General features: G+C 40.1%; 1 protein-coding gene across 1 annotated transcript; it reads left to right on the top strand.

The window, feature by feature from the left end:
* The first annotated feature begins 1,897 nt into the window (after positions 1-1,897).
* LOC308287779 (inter-alpha-trypsin inhibitor heavy chain H3-like) lies at positions 1,898-18,916 on the top strand. Its single transcript, XM_080729035.1, has 19 exons — positions 1,898-2,366; positions 3,808-3,968; positions 5,038-5,142; positions 5,898-6,060; positions 6,568-6,678; positions 7,553-7,675; positions 8,882-8,998; positions 9,121-9,289; positions 9,396-9,506; positions 9,988-10,169; positions 10,725-10,904; positions 11,720-11,841; positions 12,375-12,688; positions 13,258-13,518; positions 14,958-15,062; positions 15,409-15,580; positions 16,362-16,510; positions 16,686-16,773; positions 17,735-18,916. Exons 1-19 carry the CDS (start codon positions 2,298-2,300, stop codon positions 17,847-17,849), a joined length of 2,817 nt encoding a protein of 938 aa, XP_080585161.1. The 5' UTR covers positions 1,898-2,297; the 3' UTR covers positions 17,850-18,916.
* Positions 18,917-20,879: the final 1,963 nt, after the last annotated feature.

Raw genomic sequence — 20,879 nt, 5'->3', positions numbered from 1 at the left:
CTATAGAGAGATCTCTCTCTATAGCGCGCAATGAGGGCCTCTACAACTCTTTTTCCCAGGCTGAATCAGGGGCCCAGCATGTCCCTGGCGTGTGTGTGTGTGTGTGTGTGTGTGTGTGTGTGTGTGAGTGTGAGTGTGTGTGTGTGTGTGTGTGTGTGTGTGTGTGTGTGTGTGTGTGTGTGTGTGTGTGTGTGTGTGTGTGTGTGTGTGTGTGTGTGTCCATCCGTCTGTGGAACAGCTAATCTGAGCTTAGTTGATACTTGCAAAAGGTGTTTGCCCGATCTAATTGAAAATTGCACACGCACTCCCTGGATGGCAGATTTTGTCCAAACATCACACAAATCAGCTTTGTAGTCATGTGATCTAAGACGGATCTATCCGATTTTTCAAATTCCATCCTGATTGGCTAAGATTGGCTTCCGAAGTTTGCAGGAGTGGCTTGTTTTGAACAATGCCTCTTTCTGAAATCACACCCCTGATCACTGGCACACTGCCATAATTTGTGAGGGAGAGGATGTATTGGTTTATAGAAAAAGAAAAATCAATTAAATTAAAGTCCCCTGGGTTATTTTAATCTCTTGAGTCTAGATCATTACATCCTGACGTGAAAGAAAACATAGTTCAGAAGAAGAAAAAAGTGTTATTTATAGACGATCAACATCTTTTGGAAATATTTTATTTTGATGGGTCATAATTTAACTTTACAGGTGCCCCTAAAACATGATGATCAGGTATTATGATTATACCAGGAGGAAGATGTTTTCCAAAAAAGTGTACAGAAATTGTTAAAATTATGTTTTTATGTGGCCACACCCACCAGGTCATTAACTATGCCTGAGTGTCTGGTGGGTGGTCTGGTGACCCAGCTGAAGTTAGCCTCACCCACAGTGTTGGGTATGGTAAAATGGGAGGGAATTTTATGATGTCATTAAATCTGTGTTTTTCGATCAGGCCTTTTGACTCAGTGGCTTTCAGGAAGAAACCAAAAATACAAATAATGGATTGCATTTTTGTGCACATTATAACCCCACCCGGTGGTCTATTAGAGTAATGTTAACTCCAAAGACACATACTACAAAACTATGGCACCACCTCTTTAATGTTGATATGGCACTTTCATGTCAAAAAGGTCTGAGTGTAAATGATCATGTCTGTTTGTTCATTAGCCACCGAGAGACACAGATGCATTTGTTTACTTTACTATTGTTGTCCCTATAGAGAACTGATATCACATATCAACACATTGCCCCGAGGATAGATTTTGGACTGATTACCCCGTATCACATGTTATGTGTCATTAAATAATTTAAACAGTTTTTTGAAAAACTGCTCAAACATCCAAAGACCTTCAGATTTGAGTTAAAAATGTTCTCTTAAAAGAATATGTATTTAAAGATTTACAAGCTCATGAGCTTGCAGTATGTATATGTGCTATTTTTGATTTTCAAACCACTGTGCTACTGTATATGGCCTATATAGGCTATATAGCCTATATATTGCTAAAATAAAAAGTGACATAGATACTTTCCCGGTTAAAAGACAGCAATGGAGGTGTGAGCAATAGTAAAATCTCCAATCGTTGGAATTCTTTACTACAGTATGATATGTATGATGTTTTTAATCATGTCGCCAGTGCAGCAAGTTATGCTATGTTTTGGCCATAGGAATATCAAAAAGTATGCACTGAAGAAAAGTCTGGATGGCGGAAGACTATGCAGAAATGGCCATGGCCTTGTGGGGAGTTGCGTCAGCATCCAGTAATCCTGGGAAAACAACATTTTGATTGTACAACACTACGGTTCAAGAGTTATAATAGGTCAAAACCTACAGTGGGGTGGTTTAGCACCACAACGTGTCCAATGTGAACAATTTGGGAAGGAGCGACTTGAAGAATTTGGGGTGGAGAAATCTGGTGCTGATCGGTCCATTATTTTCCCAAATGAACTCTGATATAGAGGGACAGACAGACAGACAGACAGACAGACAGACAGACAGACAGACAGACAGACAGACAGACGGGAGAAAGAACACTATTTGTTAATTTTACTACTGTTAACCACAGATAACTGATATCAGTTATAATCCTTAAGAGCTTGGATTTTGGACTGATGACAGAAGAGTATATATTCAATAGTGATCTCTGTGGAATGCACTGAATCTGTCAGTGAAAAAAGGAGGAATCTTCTAGGGTTTGTCCCTTTAAGAACTTCTGCACACTGCTATTGTCTGTTTGGATCAGCTGAGTTTAAAAGGCAGCTTGAACAGCATCCCGGGCATCATTTGGTGTGGAGACCATCATGGAGAGAGTGGTGCGACTCACCCTTCTTGGGTGGTTGCTGGCTTTTGCAACCGCAGCACCAGTCAAGGTAGGTGATAAATGACATATATGTATTGGGGGTGTGCTGAAATGACAGCACTGCTATTAACATTTTAGGAATATGTAGACATAGCAGTGTAGCATAACAGATCATCAAAGTTAAACCTTCTGAAAATATGTTTGTGTGTTCTTTTTTTTGAATGCAAACGGGAGATGAGCACAGTTGAAAGTGATTTAAAGTTCCTCAGTTCCATGATTGCTTTTTAGGGAAAGAGGAATTTAGAATATTGCATTTTTCCAGATAATAATAGACGTACTGTAGTAGTAATGCTAAATGAGCACATCGTCATTCAACCCCCCTCCCCCATTACTGGTAGAATGGAAATCTCTTTAAACAGTAAATAGTTACAACACAGTGAAGTGAACTATGCCTCTTCGACAAACACCACAAAATATATCAGAGGTGAATGACCTGCTGACTTTGGTTTAATACTCAATCAATGTGTGTGTGTGTGTGTGTGTGTGTGTGTGTGTGTGTGTGTGCGTGCGTGCGTGCGTGCGCGCGTGTGTGCGTGTGTGCGAGCGTGCGTGTTGGCTTGTGGTGGATATTTTTGTCTACTTTTTCTTTAGTTTTTTTTTGCCACAGACATACAAAATGAGTGGAGAATAATATTAGCAGAAATGCTTCAAGAGATAGCCATGAATGACCATAACACGTCTGTAACTCTGAGAGAGCTCAAATGGAAGGGTCCATTCTGTTCCATTTGTACACTCTCAGAGTTAAGGGTGTCCTACATATTCTGAAGAAAACCATGGAGACTTGACATTCAGTAATTTGGTCTTGGGATCAAAATAAGAACATTATAATGGTGTGTAAGTCTAACATTTGCCACACACAAGACCAAGTGTTTGCCACAGACACATTTGTCCGGGTAGGAAAAAATGATGACCCTTGGCGCGTGTGTGTGTGTACGTGCGCCTGCCAGTGTTTGTGTTTGTGTTTTTGCAGAAAGTAGTACCTCTGAATGTACAAAGGCCTCTCTTGTGAAATGCAAGTGGTAGTTGAAAAATGAGGTTTGATACAGGGGGTGTTTCTGCCTTGGACCAATGAGATTACCAATGTGCTATTGGGTGTTAATTTCGTCAATTAAAACTGTACACGTTTGGCGAGCTTGTGGATCTGTTTTCGGCACACAGCTGAGTACACATGCAGTAAATAAGGCATTTCAACACCATCAGGGCCCGACCAAAATCATTTTAGTCGACAAACTTAACTGTAGATTTAGTCGACTAAATCTGTATATTTAGTTAACTAAAACAAGACTAAAACTAAAACATTTCATATGGCTAAAATATGACTAAAACAAGTTTGCTGTCAAATCAACACAGTTACATACCTGCTTAACTACTTGTTGTTTAATTCTCTGGTCAAGTTGTGGTCAGTGCAGTGGTCAGTTGGGTTGTGTTTTGTGGTGTATGTCTATTTCCAGGAGGATTGGGACATCTACAGCTTCCACATCAACTCCACTGTGACCAGTCGCTACGCCACCACTGTCGTCACCAGCCGAGTTGTCAACCGTGTGGACGCACCCAAAGAAATCAATTTCCAAGTCAGGATCCCTAAGAATGCCTTCATCAGCAACTTCAGAATGTGGGTCTCTAGAATAAGAGATTAGTATAAGAACCTTTCACTTAACACAAATGACAATGCATGACAACTTACTAATTGTGTATTCATTATTAATCGACAATAGAAAATGAAATTGACAAATTTTCCTAATTGGAAATTAGATAATTTCAGCCAGCGATGCTCATGTTGTACAATAAAGTAACTCGGATGTGAAAACGGCAAAGCACATTGATACCAGTTTAATGACAAATAGTCTGTGAGCCAGGACTCCAAATGTGGGCCATGGGTACCAACGTAGGGGGACTAATTCTCATAGCGAGTTTTTAATACACCTCTAGCGTTAGAAAACTTGATAATATTGCAGCGTTGGTAGCTTGCTGTGTGTTATCAATCCATTCATAACCCCATGCCAAAACACACATGTCAAATGTTGAGCCTATACCTGTACATATAACTAAAGCATTCTACTTCAAACGGATCATTGTCTCTTATTATTGACTCTTTTTGACAACATAGCAACTATCTTTATATTACATCAGAGTAAGTGATCTACTTCCGGGTCATGGTCATCACCCATATGTATCACTAACTTAATACCAAACCACTTGGCCAAGATGTACTACATTATGTACTAAATATAGCTTAAAAATTCAAACACCCATGTCACCTTTGCAAGATGTCGTTTCCAAACCTCATATACAGTTGTATTCGTTATTACCCTCATCTTTTGCCTTTTTGCCTGTATAAAATAGCCTCACGTCGACCCGGAAACAGTTAGCCAAATAGCTAATAGTTAGCTCACAACTTTCTACTTTTCTCTTTCACCTTAATCGCAGTAACGTCCGTATTTCACTGTTGGCCGCCCAGTCGCGTTAATAGTCCCCTCAAATAGTTCTCATCTACTGGCAGTGACAACATAGTGACTATGTTTACAAAAGATGTCTTACTGGCAGTGACAACTGCCAGTAACAACAATCACTGAGCATTATTCCCATCAGATGGTACCATACTGGCTGTCTGGCTCACAGACGTAAAAGTACAAATAGACCTACTGCAGGCTTCAGCTTGATCACTGTTGGTCTTTCCTCAGGCGTATTGAAGGCCAGATGTACGATGGTGTTGTGAAAGCCAAGGAGCAAGCACAACAGCAGTACACCGAGGCTGTGTCCCGAGGGGAGAGTGCTGGGGTGGTCAGGTAGGTCAATGATGGAGCTGTGCATGTTCAGTGTGAAATATAATAACATTCATTTTAGTCAGGAACACTCTTGTCAAAACAGATTTAACTATTCATTGCAACAAATGGAATACACATACAGTTAAACTTGGCGTTAAGGCTCTGCTTTCATATCCTCCCACTTTCAGAGATGTTCCCTGCATTTGGTCCAAGCAGCTTGCTATAGGCAAAATCAGGGAACGTTAAGCAAAACCCCCCCATAGGGATGCAAAGCAGTACAAAGCAATACATTGACATAGCTTGAATCAGCAGACATAAATCACAAGTATTTTGAGCCTATGCCAGACAACGAACAAAAGGTGGAGGCTGGGGTGGAGGAGGCAGCTAAGCAGAAGCGGATCCAAATCTTCGGATCCAAGACCAGCAGAGTTATGGTGAATGCAAGGGTATTTAAATAAGCTCCTTTACAGAGCGTGAGCTCATGACAGTGGGACGTAATGATCAGCAGAGTTGTGAATGAGTAATAGGAATTGGAGCTGACTGACAGCTGATCACAGACTCTTGTGTCCTGCATAAACTAACGCTATGCTAATGTAGCACCCAGCCATGAACCAGCGACAACAGCCCTCCTAATCGGGCTCAGCCCTATTGGCACGACTGGTTGTGCGTTGGACTGGCGAGTGGGAGTCCCGGGTTCAATCCCCGCTTCCGCGTATCACTACACTAACGCTATGGTTTAAAAGTATAAAAACAAGATGTGTCTTTCTGGTCTACAGCTCTGTGGGGAGAACCCTGGAGGAGTTTAAGACCTCTGTGACGGTGGCCGCCCACCAGAAGGTGACCTTTGAACTCACCTACGAGGAGCTCCTGAAACGCACGCTGGGAAAATATGAGCTGCAGATCCACGCCCGACCCATGCAGCCTGTCAAAGACTTCAAGGTGAATGTGATAGATTCTAATCGTTCTGCAATGATGCAAATTATAGAGTGTATCGGGACAAACGGACAAAGCCAAATGTAGAAGCAGTTAGCGCCGCTCAAAAAGGAAAAGAGGGGTTTTATTACTTTTCCATTCCATGTCGCTACATTTGGTCTATCGATAAATGTGTGTATTCTCCATGCGGGGTTGTCCAAAATGTGTTCAAATACAATGGCCATGTACCGTATTTGCCAGAGAATCACTGTGTTTACTTATTTATATCCATAATAATGTTTCCCTTAAAAAACCTGCACTATCCACACGTTTCACACAGATTTAATTTCTTTGCTAAATAGTTGTTCATGTATCTCCATGAATGAACTATATATATTGTCCATGTATCGCATCGTCAACCATGTATCGTGATGCGTATCGTATCGCTGTTAAAACTTTGTGTCAGGGGTGACACTACGTTTTTCCTTAGTTCTATCACTCAACATGTTATGTTCTGTTTGTTTTCAATGCCAGGTGGATGTATACATCAATGAGAAGCCAGGCATTACCTTTGTGGAGGTCAAAGGAGGGCTAAGTACCAACGCTCTAGCCAATGCCATTACAAAAACACTCGCTGACAATCAGGTAACGTTGCTCTCCAGTGCACTACATATACAGGGCAATATGTTGTTATAGTAACGGTTTAGTAAAGCATTGTGCTTTTACAAATGTGGGAATATTACTTTAAGTAATATTATATATATATATATATATATATATATATATATATATATATATATATATATATATAATATATATTCTCTAAGTAATTTCAGAAAATCTGTTAGGCTATTTATGTTTTAAAGTTTACCTTTTCTTTTTAACAAATATATGCACACTAATGACGATGCCATTCGCAATTTAACCTTTATGAGAAATTTCAAAATATCTATATATAAAAAATGGTAGCTTCAGAGTAGTTGTCATCATTATTATTTTGACATGCTTTTATATTCCCATGAATCCTCTTATTTAATATCAGCCGTGTCATTTTGCACTTAATTTGAGGGTGTTTTGTGAACGTACCGCATAAGTAATGTGTTACTTTTAACAGAAAGTAGTAGGCCTACTGTAAAATATGACCTTTATCAACATTAACTTTAAAAACATTTTCTTTATAGGATGTAGTGATCATTAGATTCAGAAAAATAACCCCGCTATCTCCCATTCTCCCATTCCTCCAGACTCCCTCCCCAGTCAGACGTGGGCGTTTAAATGAATGTAGAATTATGAGCAGGATGTAATTTATAGATGGATGAGAGGTGTATTATTAATATGTAATTTTAAAAGACAAAAGAACTCTCTCTCACATTTATTCCTGTGTGCCAGTGATCACCCTCCCCAATGTTTGACGCCTGTGCCAAGGGTTTATTTGTGCTTGATAGATGCAGTATGTATACTGTATGCAAAGAATGTCTTGCTACGGGAAAACCCTAAATAAGTGATATCCTGCTCCCAGGCTTGGGTACATTTCTACCCTACAGAACAACAACAGATTGATTGCTGTGGAGAGGATGGAATGAACGGAGATCTGGTCGTTGCTTACGATGTCAACAGGGACGCCTCACTGGGAGACATCAAGGTACAGTATGTCTTCTTAAAGCTGCTACAGTATGTAACTTTCCTCCATATGAACTAGGGGTGGGCGATATGGTGATAATTATCGTTGAGACGATAACAATGTCTCCACGATATGCATTTTCAGAGGTATCGTATATATCGTGATACAATGGACCAATCCCCAATCACATACACACCCATTGTAACAGTTACAATGGGTGTGTATGTGATTGGGGATTGGTCCATTGAGGGAGCCTTGTAAAAAATCCTGTTTAATCGTTAATAAAGAGATTCATTGCAGAATTCATTTAAACCTGCATTTTGGTCTAAATCAGTTCTCAAAGTTTAAAATGTCAAGGTCTCCACTTAACTCTGACAGTATACAAATGAATGGTTTCATTTGTATACTGTCAGAGTTACATACTTGTAAAGTTGAATTTAGACCTCCCAAAAGGAATCCAGAGAATCTAGTTTTTGTCAATTAAGTAACTTGAAAAATAACCATAAAAACCAACGTGAAAAAGAGTCGTGATAAAATCACGTATCGTGATAAAGCTTGGGAAAATATCGTGATATTGCATTTTTCCATATCGCCCACCCTTAATATGAACCCGATTTTCTGCATGCGCAAGCGCTGACATTTGAACCATTGAGCTAATAGAGCGCGCCTGCTTGCTCAGCTCAGGGACATTATTGTCCAATCAGAAAAGGGACAGAAAAGGTCCATTCAATTCGACTTTTGGGGTTACAGAAAAGGTTACAGAAAAAAAGGTTACTCTAGATTAAATAAAGTCTGAATCCTTATAATAACCACACTAATCATCACAATTATGAGCTATATTGTATATTACTTGGAAAAGGGATTGGAAAAAGAAACACATAATCGTTTTTGAAGAAATGCTAAATGTAGTGCTGTAAGTGATTTCTATTTATCATATTTTTGTGTTAAATAAGTGTTAAATAGCTCTATATCGCCTATCCAATAGTAATCATTGCTATTGGCTCTAGTATATGTGTTTCTTCCCATCAGCTTAAATTTTATGGTGGTCCAATTCCAATTTTGTCTGTTAAGCTTTTTGTTTCATCATTCAAAATTCCACTTGTCTTGTGAATCCTGATTGGATAAATGAGGTATCCCAAGTTAAAAAAAAATATTTTGTTTTCGCTAAAGAGCTCTAATTTTTACAGTATTCTGTACTGACTAGGCCTACTCTTTTTTCCCATAAAGGTGTCTGGTGGGTATTTTGTCCATCACTTTGCCCCAAGTGGTCTCGCCCGCATACCAAAGAATGTAGTCTTCATCATTGATCGAAGTGGCTCCATGCATGGCAAGAAAATGCATCAGGTATGGTCCAGTGTTTGTAGTGTTTGGTTACATTTCAAGAGCTTACTGTTGTTTACTCGCATTAAGATAAATGTTCAAATGTATGAAGTTCTTCTAATTTATGAAATTATCAATTTGCTCAGACCCGTCTTGCTCTTCTACACATCTTGGGAGACCTAGCGGAAGAAGATTACTTTGGTTTGATCACTTTTGACAACAGTATCTCACAGTGGAAGAGGGAACTCTCCCCGGCCACCAGTGAAAACGTGGCCGCTGCCAAAGGTTTTGCACGGCGCATCCGAGACGCAGGAGGTAAATGTTCTGATCTACCGGTAAGTCCGGTATGCACCATGTAAATGCCAGAGCTTGTGAGGTGACACCAGAAAGGCAACAGGGTGTGTTTTTCTTCTCATTTCAGCCACAGATATCAATGCTGCCGTTTTAGAAGGTGCAGAAATGCTGCAGCGACACCCCAGAGAGGGCTCTGCGTCTCTTCTGATACTTCTCACTGATGGTGATCCAACCTCAGGTAATCCTGCAAAGCTTGGCCAATGTGACCCTGGGCGTACAAGGATGTAGCAAAGATGTAGGCCAGATATAGACAGATGTAGGCCAGATGTAGACCCTGATGGGCGTACAACAAACTTTGGAAAAACGGACAAAGCCAGATGTTGTAGCTAAAAAGAAAATAAACATGGGTACACAATTTGAGGACAGCCCTCTATGTTGTGTCATCACTGTTTAAACCTCTCCCGTCATCTGTCAAAAATCCACCCTTTAGATAATAATGAGATCTGATTTCAGTTAGCAGACTAAAGAAACGCTTGTGGGAATGCAACAGTTTCTACATTATGAAGTACAGAAGGACAAACAAACAGACAGACCATTGGACCCTTATAGTATAGGTCATAAAATGTTTTATCATGTTCATTATCCTTTACAAATTAAGGCTAACACCACACCATATATTGAACACAGTATCCAACCAATAATGTTGTTTATCATTACAGGGGAGACAAATCTTGAAAGGATTCAGGCAAATGTAAGAAAGGCCATAAATGAGAAATACCCGCTCTACTGTCTTGGATTTGGATATGATGTCAATTTTGAATTCCTGGAGAAGATGTCACTGGCCAACAACGGTGTGGCGCGACGGATTTACGAGGATTCAGATGCTAACTTGCAGCTGCAGGTTAATATTTAATTTACAGTAATTACATTTTCTTCTGTTTTGTGGTGTTTGATGTAGCGTTATTACAGTGGACAACACTTACGTTGTATTTAATTGATTATGTAATTTATAATGTCATTTCCAGTAGCAAAATATAAGCAGTAGCATCAAGACTGTATGTTAAGAAAACAACAAACCATAATAATTTAGGTTATTCTTATTTCACAGGGACAATGTAGAATTTGTGACACACATTTCATCCAAAAAAACGTAATACAGTGCATTGTACCAGATATACCGGTAGCTAAGAGGTCATCTTCATTTGTAGTCCCTGGATAGAAGAATAAAACAGACCAATCACTAAAAAAGAAGTAGGCCTATATGAAATCAGTTACAGCAGCTTTAAGTTAATGTTGGCAAGTTTGAAATTGATTATTTCACTTGAAATTTAAAAGCTTGCAAATCAATGTTATTTTTAATGTCCAATGGAAGAAAAAAAGTGCTATACTGTATTGTATACTGTATATGAAAAAGAGGATTGTCTGAATTGTGTGCATTGTGTTGTTATTTCACCAGGGTTTCTATGAAGAGGTTGCCAATCCCTTATTGACAGATGTGATAATGATCTATGTCGGTGGGACTAATCTAACCAAGACCAACTTCAGCCAGTATTACAATGGCTCTGAAATCGTGGTGGCTGGTCAGATTGAGGATAACAACAGCGACTCGTTTGATCCACGGGTCGTTGCCCTGTCGGTAAGCAGAGGCGTAATTTCAGAAAGAAATAGGGGGTGGCAAAAAATAAGTTACCATGGCCCCATTTCTAAAATAGTGTATCTAAAAGCTCTCAACGTGTCACCAAGCGTTTAGAGCTTGTAGATCAACTATTTTCACTATTTGTTTTGGGACAAAAAGAGAAAATGTTTGAAAATGTTTGCCTATAATGACATTCCTAAAATAGGGATAACACATGAAAGTGGTTAATTAATTACTTGCACCAGCAGAGGGCGCAAGTACTGCGTCCGGTGTATCTGTGCGTCCTGTGCATCCCATTGGGAAAACCCTTGAAAAAACACAGGGTCACATCACATGTCAAAAACAACAAGGGCAATAACAAAACACAAGTTGGCACCTCGACAGAGTGCCAACTTGCCCACCCACATACATACAGACAGCACCGAACAGCACCGATCGCTGTACTTACGTGCTCTGCTGGTGAAAAAGTAGGCACAAGGCGCAAGTTGGCACCTCGTCAGAGTGTAGTCTATAGTTAATGGTTGCATTAAACAATAAAAGGCTAAATCTAAATTATTACACATGTCACATGTTGACTGGCGGGGATCAATTGCGATGAAATAATTAATCTGCTGAAACAATTCAGAGTTTGGCGACAATATGCATAAAATAACTTAAATTAAAGTTAAATGAGAACACTGGGGGTGGAAATTGCCACCCCCTAGTCAAATGACGCCCCTGTTGGTAAGGAAAGCTGCCCGCCGTGCCCACAGGGTGAAATGACAGTGAACATTTTGCAACATGAACATACTAGGACACATTTTTGATGTTCATAGGTAAACGTGAAGATGGAGTTTGAGTCTGAGAAAGACAGGAGGCAGGAGTCCACTGGAACCAGCTCTGACAACCTCCAGAGGGTCTGGGCCTACCTCACGGTGAAACAGCTCCTGGACAAAGAGTGAATATGCTGTCTTATAACCTATTGATTCTCAACCTGTGGGCCCAAATTATTTTGGGGGGTCCCCAGATGATTAACTTAATGTGTAACATTGTTTTCTCACCCATCAGTAAATAAACCAACATAACGTTTAAGTGTATAGAGGGTATCTACACATTTCTAAAATAACTTTTTAATCTAAGGACTTTTTAATACCTCTAAAATAGCAAATTAAACATTGGGCTTTGGGCAAATTGACAAATATTAGAGGCAGAAATTGTGAAAATAGCAGATCTACATGCTCAAAACATGTGAGCATATACTGTAGATCTGCTATTTCCGTGTTATACAAAATGTAATCACTCTTAGTGCTCGTCAGGGTGTGGGGGGGGGGGGTCCCCACTTCAAATATGCTTATTTTGGGGGTCGCGGCCTGAAAAGGTTGAGAACCACTGACCTATTCTAATCATCGGCAAGTTCTGAGTTACACTGTGTGTGATTTATCATTTTAAGTCGTGTGACACATGTGTGACATCATCGTGTTTCTACTATAGGTTGCAGTTATCTGGTGCTGAGAAGGAGAACGTGAAGAAAGAGGTCCTGGAGCTGTCTCTGAAGTACAGCTTTGTGACGCCACACACCTCCATGGTGGTCACCAAGCCACCGGGGGAGAACACACAGGTTCTCCACAAACCCAAGGAAGGAGAGAAGCCATCGGCGAGGGGTGGCTCGGCACGCTTAGTTGGTGGATCTGGAGGTTTTTCATTATTTAGTAGTGCTGGAGGTGGTGCTGGAGGTGGTGCTGGAGGTGGAGGTGGTGCTGGAGGTGGTGCTGGAAGGCTTGGATCTCGAAGTTATTCTCGTCATGGTAAAAACTAATTTAAATATTCTATGTAGAATGTACTTAAAGTACCAAAAGTAAAAGTACTCATTATGCAGACTGTTCCATTTCAGGTTTTCATATGTATACACTTCTTTTGAAAATAGCTGATCTAGACGCTCACAATGTGAGTTTGTAGATCGGCTATTTTCAAAGGGCCAAAATGTATACAGAGCTGAAGTGGTGAATGTATGTTTTGTAATAATAATCAAAATCTACGTAGTAACTAGTAACTAAAGCTTTCAAATAAATGTAGTGGAGTACAATGTTTGGATCCGAGATGAAGTGGACTAGAAGTAAATGTATTGGAAATTGGAAATACTCAAGTTAAGTCAAGTTAAGCACAAGTAACTCACAACCATACTGAAAATAGCAGATCTGAGCTCACAATGTGAGCCGCCCTTTCTTTAATAACTCTATGGGCGCAACACCCAAGCGCAACCAAACATGGAGAGCAGGGGGGAAAAAAAGAAGAAACAGAAGGAAAACAAAATCATGAAAAATATACTGCATCAATTTACAAGTGTATTGAATTCACATTATCATGTCTTCTGCAGGCCAGGGCCACCAGCCCCAGAAGGGATCTTCTGGAGGCCAGAGCTTCCTTAGGAATTCTCCCCCCGTGTTGGCAATGCCCCCCCCTCCGCCAGTGGCCCGCCAGGGGCCCCCCGGATTCCCCGGAATCGTATTAATGCGATCGATGGACTACGACTATGATGACTTTGATATGGCTCATATTCCAGCAACTCAAATCACTCCCCGAAATGTACCAGCAGCAACTCAAATCTCACCCCGAAATGTCCCCCCGACAACACAAGGTACTTGTACTGTGCGTGTACTGTAAATACGATTTACTCAATGTCACGAAAAACGGGATTACAAAAGACAGATTTACCAACAAATTTGAAATAAATAAATTATGAAAATAAGTCAAGTCACTGTCACACATAAACGAGGGTTTATTCAGTATATTTTCATGGGTTGGAATTTTATAGTTAGGTAACTTAGTAAAAGTAGCCTATGCCTGGCTGAAGCACTTCTGCAGCACTAGCTTGTAAAAGGTCAGCATTTCAGGAGCATACAGAGAAACATATTTCAAGTGCTTTACAACAATGTGTTTTACGTACATTTTCTGGTGCCCACTATGTCACGACTGTTTGGTTGATTGCAAACATAGCCTACTATAGTACCAACCTATATAGGCCTTCATCAGGACAGTTGGGGGTTCCTGTTCAAGTGGAATTCTTCACCATGACACCAGGGACAAACGTTGGATTCCCAAATCTACCTCCTCCTGGCTGACCACACTGCAGTTTAGGCTAGCGCAGTGCATTCTCAGGCTCAGGCCTTTTCATTTCAAGGATCCCCAATTTGATATGCATTAAGCCAGTGGTTCTCAACCTTTTCAGGCCTCGACCCCCAAAATAATTATATTTTAACTGGGGACCCCCTACCCTGACAAGCACTGAGAGTTGAGGCATTACATTTTGTATAACACGGTTCAATGTTGCACATTAGGTTAATCATCTGGGGACCCCCCAAAAGAATTTGGGGAACCCCCTGGGGGTCCCGACCCACAGGTTGAGAACCACTGCATTAAGCCATGGACACCATTTCATACTTTGTTTTTTTAATCTCTGTAATACGGTTCCAAATGGTTCCATTTGTACACTCTCTGAGTTACAGACAGGTAACATTGTATTTGGTTTGTTTCTATTTTCTAACTATATCAATCGTTTAGCATGGGACCCTCAGGAACATCCTCAAATACCCCTGACCTGGGGGTCCGTGGACCTCGTGTTGAGAACTAATGGGCTAGACTGAGCTAATGATGCATTGCTTGAAAACATGATCAAATATAAAACTGATATTAAATTAGCAAGTACTCGCAGGCGCTATTAGTTTCACAGTAGCCTACAATACTTTAAGTATTGTAGCCCCCCCCCATAATATTACATCAATGATGTAAGCAACGCTACAGTATGGGCTCTATTTTCGTCCATGCCCAAGCTCACAACGTGTCGATGTGGTAGATTCTCTATTTGAAGTATTTTAATATAAAATGTTTTTAGGGATAAGGCATGGACGAAAATGTCATGGTTTCCTCCGCCATCGGTGTAACAATGTGTGTGTGAATGAGTAAATGTATAATCTATGTAAAGCGTTTTGGATAAAAAGTGCTATATACTGTAAATGCACCATTTATCCCTCTCTCTTTCTTTCTATCTCTCTCTCTTTTTCTCTATATGCTTTCTAGTCCCTCTACACCACAAGTTTCTGTTAGGAGCTGAGAACCAGACCACGCCACTATGTTACGATGTCAGTGCCAAACATCTGAAATTACTGCACGATCCCGACACAGGTCACTGTAGTATATTATCCTGCACTTACTGTACATTCTGTTTGGCTACAACCTTTATAGTATATGTTTAAATCTTTAATAATTTCCCTATATGCCGGTTTATGTTATTATTATCCAAAACTGTAATAATATTACACTTACAGTATTAATCCAAGTGAGTCAAATTACAATGAATGTGATTTGTTTTCAACAGAGATGGACTATTTGAAACCTATAATTTATAATCCATATAGTACGGTTGACACATGCAGGAAAAAATAACCGATCTATACACTATCAAATCGTTGCATTGTGATCACATCGTTTTGTTAGCTTGACAGTTGGTATCTCCTCTCTGCCGTCCCAGGATTGTCTGTGAACGGGGAGCTCAGACGATCACTGCAGGGGGGCCTCCAGAAGATTGTTATTCACTGCAAAACCGATCAGCGTATCGAGGTGAACATCGACTCCATCACTGTGCGAGACGGACAGATCGTGAAAGCTTTTAGCTGGGGCCAGGACCACACGACAGCAGGAAGGTATACCAAAGCCTGCTTTGCTTACAGTACCTTTACGTATACTGTACAAAATTACACATGGTACCAGGGGTCATCGCCATGCTTTGGCTTGTGGTGGACATTTTTGTCAAAATACTTTCTTTTTGCTACGGACATACAAAATTAGTGGACAATAATTACCAGAAACGCAAGACAAACAAGACATAGCCCTGAATGACCATAACAGCTCTGTAACAATTTGGTTCCAATTGTATACTCTCAATACAATTGGAACCAAATTGTACACTCTCAGAGTTATGGGGGTCCTTGCAAATAAAACGTTTGAGAATCATCATTACTAGTTGACTATATATGCCATAGTCATTCATAGTCATAGTAAATATGTTTCATACATACAGTATGTCATACATTGAAAACCTGGAGGTTTTGACATTCAGTAATTTATGATCAAAACATTATGACGTTATGTAAAAATGGTATCTAAAAAACGGCCAAAATCAAGTTTGCCAGAATTGCCACGGACAGAATTGTTTGTATACAGACATATTTATGACCCCTGCATAGTTCATAGTTAATTCCTCAGTGTTCATTTAACTCTGACAGTGGAACCAAATTGATGAATTTACACTTGTATTGTATTTCAGTAAAATCTGACAAAATATTCATTTTTCACAATCTAGTTTATACATTGCAACTATTTGCAACTACTGCAGATCCCCAATGGCAGTTCCAAGGAGTTGCATTGGTGCGGTTTGGCCCATAAAAATAAAAGTACCCTAAGTTGGGATGCTTTGTTTTGCAGTGTCACGCTGATTATGCGGGACAACGAGATGGACGTTTCAATCGGAGACACGCGTATCGTCATCCTGCTTCACCAGAGGAAGGGAGAGAAACTTCTCTGGCCTGTCTTGAGACAGTTTCCATCAGGCACCAACACTGAAGGGATTTTAGGTGAGTTGGGATAATATATCATGTGTGTACAAATATTTGCAGATTGGATTTCCGTGTGTGTGTGTGTGTGTGTGTGTGTGCGTGCGTGCGTGCGTGCGTGCGTGCGTGTGTGTGTGTGCACGTGTTTTATCAGAAATACTTCAAATAATGATTTGTCTTGTTGTCTTTCTTCCAGTGGCAAAGCCTGCAGTTTATTCCATGCTGCAGAATTCCTCCAGTTCAGCAAGACTCAGCATCCATAACGCAGAGGTTACTGCTCTCAGGTAGGGTACAGCAATGATCCTTTTGAAATTCAAGTTTGGTATGCATGCAGTGGTGGTGGAAACTAAGTACTGTAATTAACTCTGGGAGTGTATGACTGCAACCAAATCAACCCCATTTGGTTCCAGTTGTACACTCTCAGAGTTACATACCGGTTAGGGTTCATTTGGACCCCTGGTGGTCGGTTCACCCATCCGACGTTAGCCGGTTGTGGTACAGTGTCTGTTTTGATCTACCCAGGTCGCATCCCAATCGGTGACCTGTTGAGTGAGTTTTTCACAGCTTGACACTTGCATGGTTGTCTGGCCAACGTCGCTCTGTGGCTGAACATTTTGTCATCTTTACTGTCACTACACCAGATGTCTTCAACAGGGGGTCCGGGACCCCTAGGGGGGTCCTCAGAGTTACTGCAGTTCAAATCTTTGTGTGATGGGGAACATTAGCCAAAAATAGCAGATCTACAAGCTGCTATTTTCAAAGAAGATAGCAGGTCTACAAGCTGTTGTTTGTGAGCTTGTAGATCGGCTATTTTTGAAGAGTTTGTATAGAGGGAAGAAGAGCAGACCAAGTACAGAGGCAAAGGTCAAGTTGACTAAACATTGAGGGCTCTAGCTATTTTGATAGTCATAAAGGAGCTGTAGTCATAGTCGAAAAACGGATGCTAAAATAAAAATAATGTTTCGAAAATATTTTATAAAAAAATAAGCTTGTGTTTCTATTCAAAAATGGGATGTAACAGTGTCGGCCCGACAATGGCCAAAATGATTATTTTATCATTATTTTACGGTTTTTGTGGTCATTTTTGAATAGAAACACATTATTTATTTTTTTATAAAATATTTTCGAAACATTTTTATTTTAGCATCCGTTTTTCAAGACAAAGTTGACTATAGATCCTTTAAGTTAGATTAGTGTAACTACCAGTGCAATAATACCAATAAGAATAATGTGTTTTTCTTCTAGGACATCCGCTGTGGACTACCGTGTCCCCTCTGCCCCCACACTGGACTGTTGGTCTGTGTCTCCTGAGCTCGCTCTGGGGAGAGAACTGTCTGACTTCATTGTGACACAATTATAACTGAGTGTCACCTTTACAACCAGGGGCGTCACAAGCGGTAGGAAAGTGGGACTGAGTTACCAGGGCCCAAGGTGGAGGGGCCCTAGTAACTTTAGCTATTGAAAAATAGCAGATCTACAAGCTCACAGCGCGGCACCGAGTGCCGCGCTGCGAGCTTGTAGATCTGCTATTTTTTGAAAAGTCGTGAAAATGTGTGCAAATCTTTGAATATGTATTTTTTAAGCGGACGTTTGTAACTCAAATTTTGCTTCCGGGGGTGTCCCTGGAACTAAATATTTTGAGATGGGGGTCCGTGGCCAAATTCATATAATTTTGGAAATTCACATGAAAATGTTTGAGCATCACTGACATGGAAACATGCGTTTCTTGCACACTTTTTCACAATTTTTCAAAAATAGCAGATCTACAAGCTCGCAGCGCGGCACTCGGTGCCGCGCTGTGAGCTTGTATATCTGCTATTTTTCAATAGTTAACATTCATGGGGGGCCCGCAGTGAATCCTTGTACCCAGGGCCCAGAATTTGGTGTGACGCCCCTGTTTACAACAAATACATCTCAAACAGTCTCAAACCAAACCCTTACCTAATATGAAACACATATAAACTGTGGTAGTGTTGACTCAAATGTATACTTGTACAATGAAGTGCTTCACGGTATCAGTTAGTTGTCACTTGTCACTGTATACCCACATGTGCAGTACCAAATAAATAAGTGTTTGTGTCTTTGTTTAAACTCAAAGGGTAAAGTCCGACGGAACTGCCTTACTTTTTTGTTTGCACCAGATGTAAGTCTCTGATCAGAGACGGTACACAGAAAACATTCTTTATGTTTTATTTGGTTCTTTATTAATTAATCTGTCAAAACAGCTGCCTGCCTGAGTTAAAAGAACACATTTCTTTAATTGGAAGACGTAAAAAATCATACAATTCTCACATATCACCTGTAAAATGTAATAGATATTTTGATGATACACTCACTAAATACAGTCAGAGCCAGGCTTCACAGTTGTGTTCTCTCAATTTCTTGGAGGCTTTTAACTGTTGAACTATTAAAACAGTATGAAGCTGAGTTTGTTTGTTTTGTTTGCACTGAGTCTCTGCTCTACACCAGTGGTTCTCAACCTGAGGGTCGGGACCCCAGGGGGGGTCCCCACATGATTTTGGCAATGTGTGTCCTGTCTCACCAGTGAGAACTGTCCCGTTGAGTTCGAACAGTACCTTTTATGACCACACATGTTAAGGGAGGGGCGCTGTTTTCAGGCCAGGCACACACACGCACACACACACACAGGGGGGAACACATAGAATCAAAAACATAGATCTGGAAGTGCTCAATTTCACGGCTCCACTTCGAACCAAGGTTTGATTTTTTTCTCTTCAGATGGGGCCTTGTTACCTGAGAAAGCAGCTTTATTTTTGAACAATGTTACACTCTAGTGGTCAAAGCTTTTACTGTTTACAGTTCTCAAACCTCAGTTATAATATTGGGTGACAAGTGTCAATCACAGTTTGATGGCACTCACCTGATTGTGACTGACAGACGGAACGGTGATCATTCATGGCTGGACATGATTGTTTTAGGGAAGGGACACTACAAAACTGTTTGCTCAGTAATAGCACTGGGCACTTAAGTCCAGAAGGTAGCACTTCATGGAAATTCCTCTCAGGTAGATCTACAGTAGATCTGTTTGTAGTTAATCTAAAATGAACTGGATGCCACGGGCAAAAATGGCTCCAAGGTCCAGGTGCCGAGATTTTGTATGTTTTTATTTACTGTTTCATGAAAAAAATATTTTTTTTTTGGGGGGGGGGCACTGATCGAAACAGACACAGTCGTTGTGATTCAGTGGCAAAAATAATTTTGTCAATCGGACAAATGGTTCCAGAGATAGAGCTGAATCAATCAAAAAAAATGTCCATCCACAAGAATGAACACGCAATTTCTCCAACAGCCACCCGAGGGAGCCAACACACAAACAGAGAAAAGCATCTTTCTGATCTCAGATCATTTTGACATCTTTTTGTTCCCTTTGATCTAAAAAGACATCATTGGCACCGTATATTATAACTGACACAGGAATGACAGGATCTGTGTACCGTATGAATTTATCTGTCTGCCTGAACTTAAAAGGATCCCTGGCTAATACGACAAATATGCCTTAATACATTATAATTGTCCTCTATAACTACAATGTAAAATTAAAAACACCTTAAATATTGTATTTCTTCTAGAAATAGCTAATCTTTCACTCAATAGGGGAAATGCCTGTCGCAAGTTGATGATGTCATAAATGTCATGTTTATGGCATGCATGTGCAAAAAAAAAAAAGAAAAAAAAAACACAAACACATTTGAAATATTGATTTGATGCTCATATTAACCATAGGAAGTATTACGTTTGTTTGTTTTTTGCACATGCATGCCATAAATTCCATAGGGGTATATCACAAATTACATTTATGACATCATCAACTTGCGACGGGCATTTCCCCTATTGAGTGAAAGATAAGCTATTTCTAGAAGAAATAAAATATTTAAGGTGTTTTTAATTTTACATTGTAGTTATAGATGACAATTATAATGTATTAAGGCATATTGGTCGTATTAGCCAGGGATCCCTTTAAGACAATATCAATGCAAGTGTCTATTGTTTACATTGTGTTTATCGTGCTTTCATAAATATCTGTTCCATATGAAATACAAAATGATGTGATGAAACAGTGGCAGTGTTGCCAACTCTCCTGAGAGAATTAAGCCAACCCATCTCCAAAAAACAAGTCAAATCTTGCGAGAGAAACAAAACAAGCCCAATAATATGGCCAAAAGATATTAGATGCATATCATTATAATTACTATGTAGGTCTATAATAATTGAGGTTTTGGTTTCACGCACACATTAGTCAGGGCTTAGTAAGTAGAGAGATCAGACCGATTCTGTCACTCAATGTGATTCACACTCCTCCCCAAACAAACCTAGGGAGAATTATGACTGTATGATCATGATGCAATGTAGCTATAGCATTAGGAGGTCA

Source organism: Nannobrachium achirus, assembly GCF_963921795.1.
Source record: "Nannobrachium achirus genome assembly, chromosome: 6".
Classification (NCBI taxonomy): Eukaryota; Metazoa; Chordata; class Actinopteri; order Myctophiformes; family Myctophidae; genus Nannobrachium; species Nannobrachium achirus.
Note: the sequence above shows the minus strand (reverse complement) of the source record. Positions and strands in the feature narration are given on the sequence as shown.

Bases quoted from the DNA above. Each gene is read 5' to 3' on its own strand.
- LOC308287779 (XM_080729035.1), top strand. From the start codon at position 2,298: ATGGAGAGAGTGGTGCGACTCACCCTTCTTGGGTGGTTGCTGGCTTTT. The intron at 6,679-7,552 runs GTAACGTTGCTC...TCCTGCTCCCAG, and splicing joins AAACACTCGCTGACAATCAG to GCTTGGGTACATTTCTACCC. The intron at 15,063-15,408 runs GTCACTGTAGTA...CTGCCGTCCCAG, and splicing joins ACTGCACGATCCCGACACAG to GATTGTCTGTGAACGGGGAG.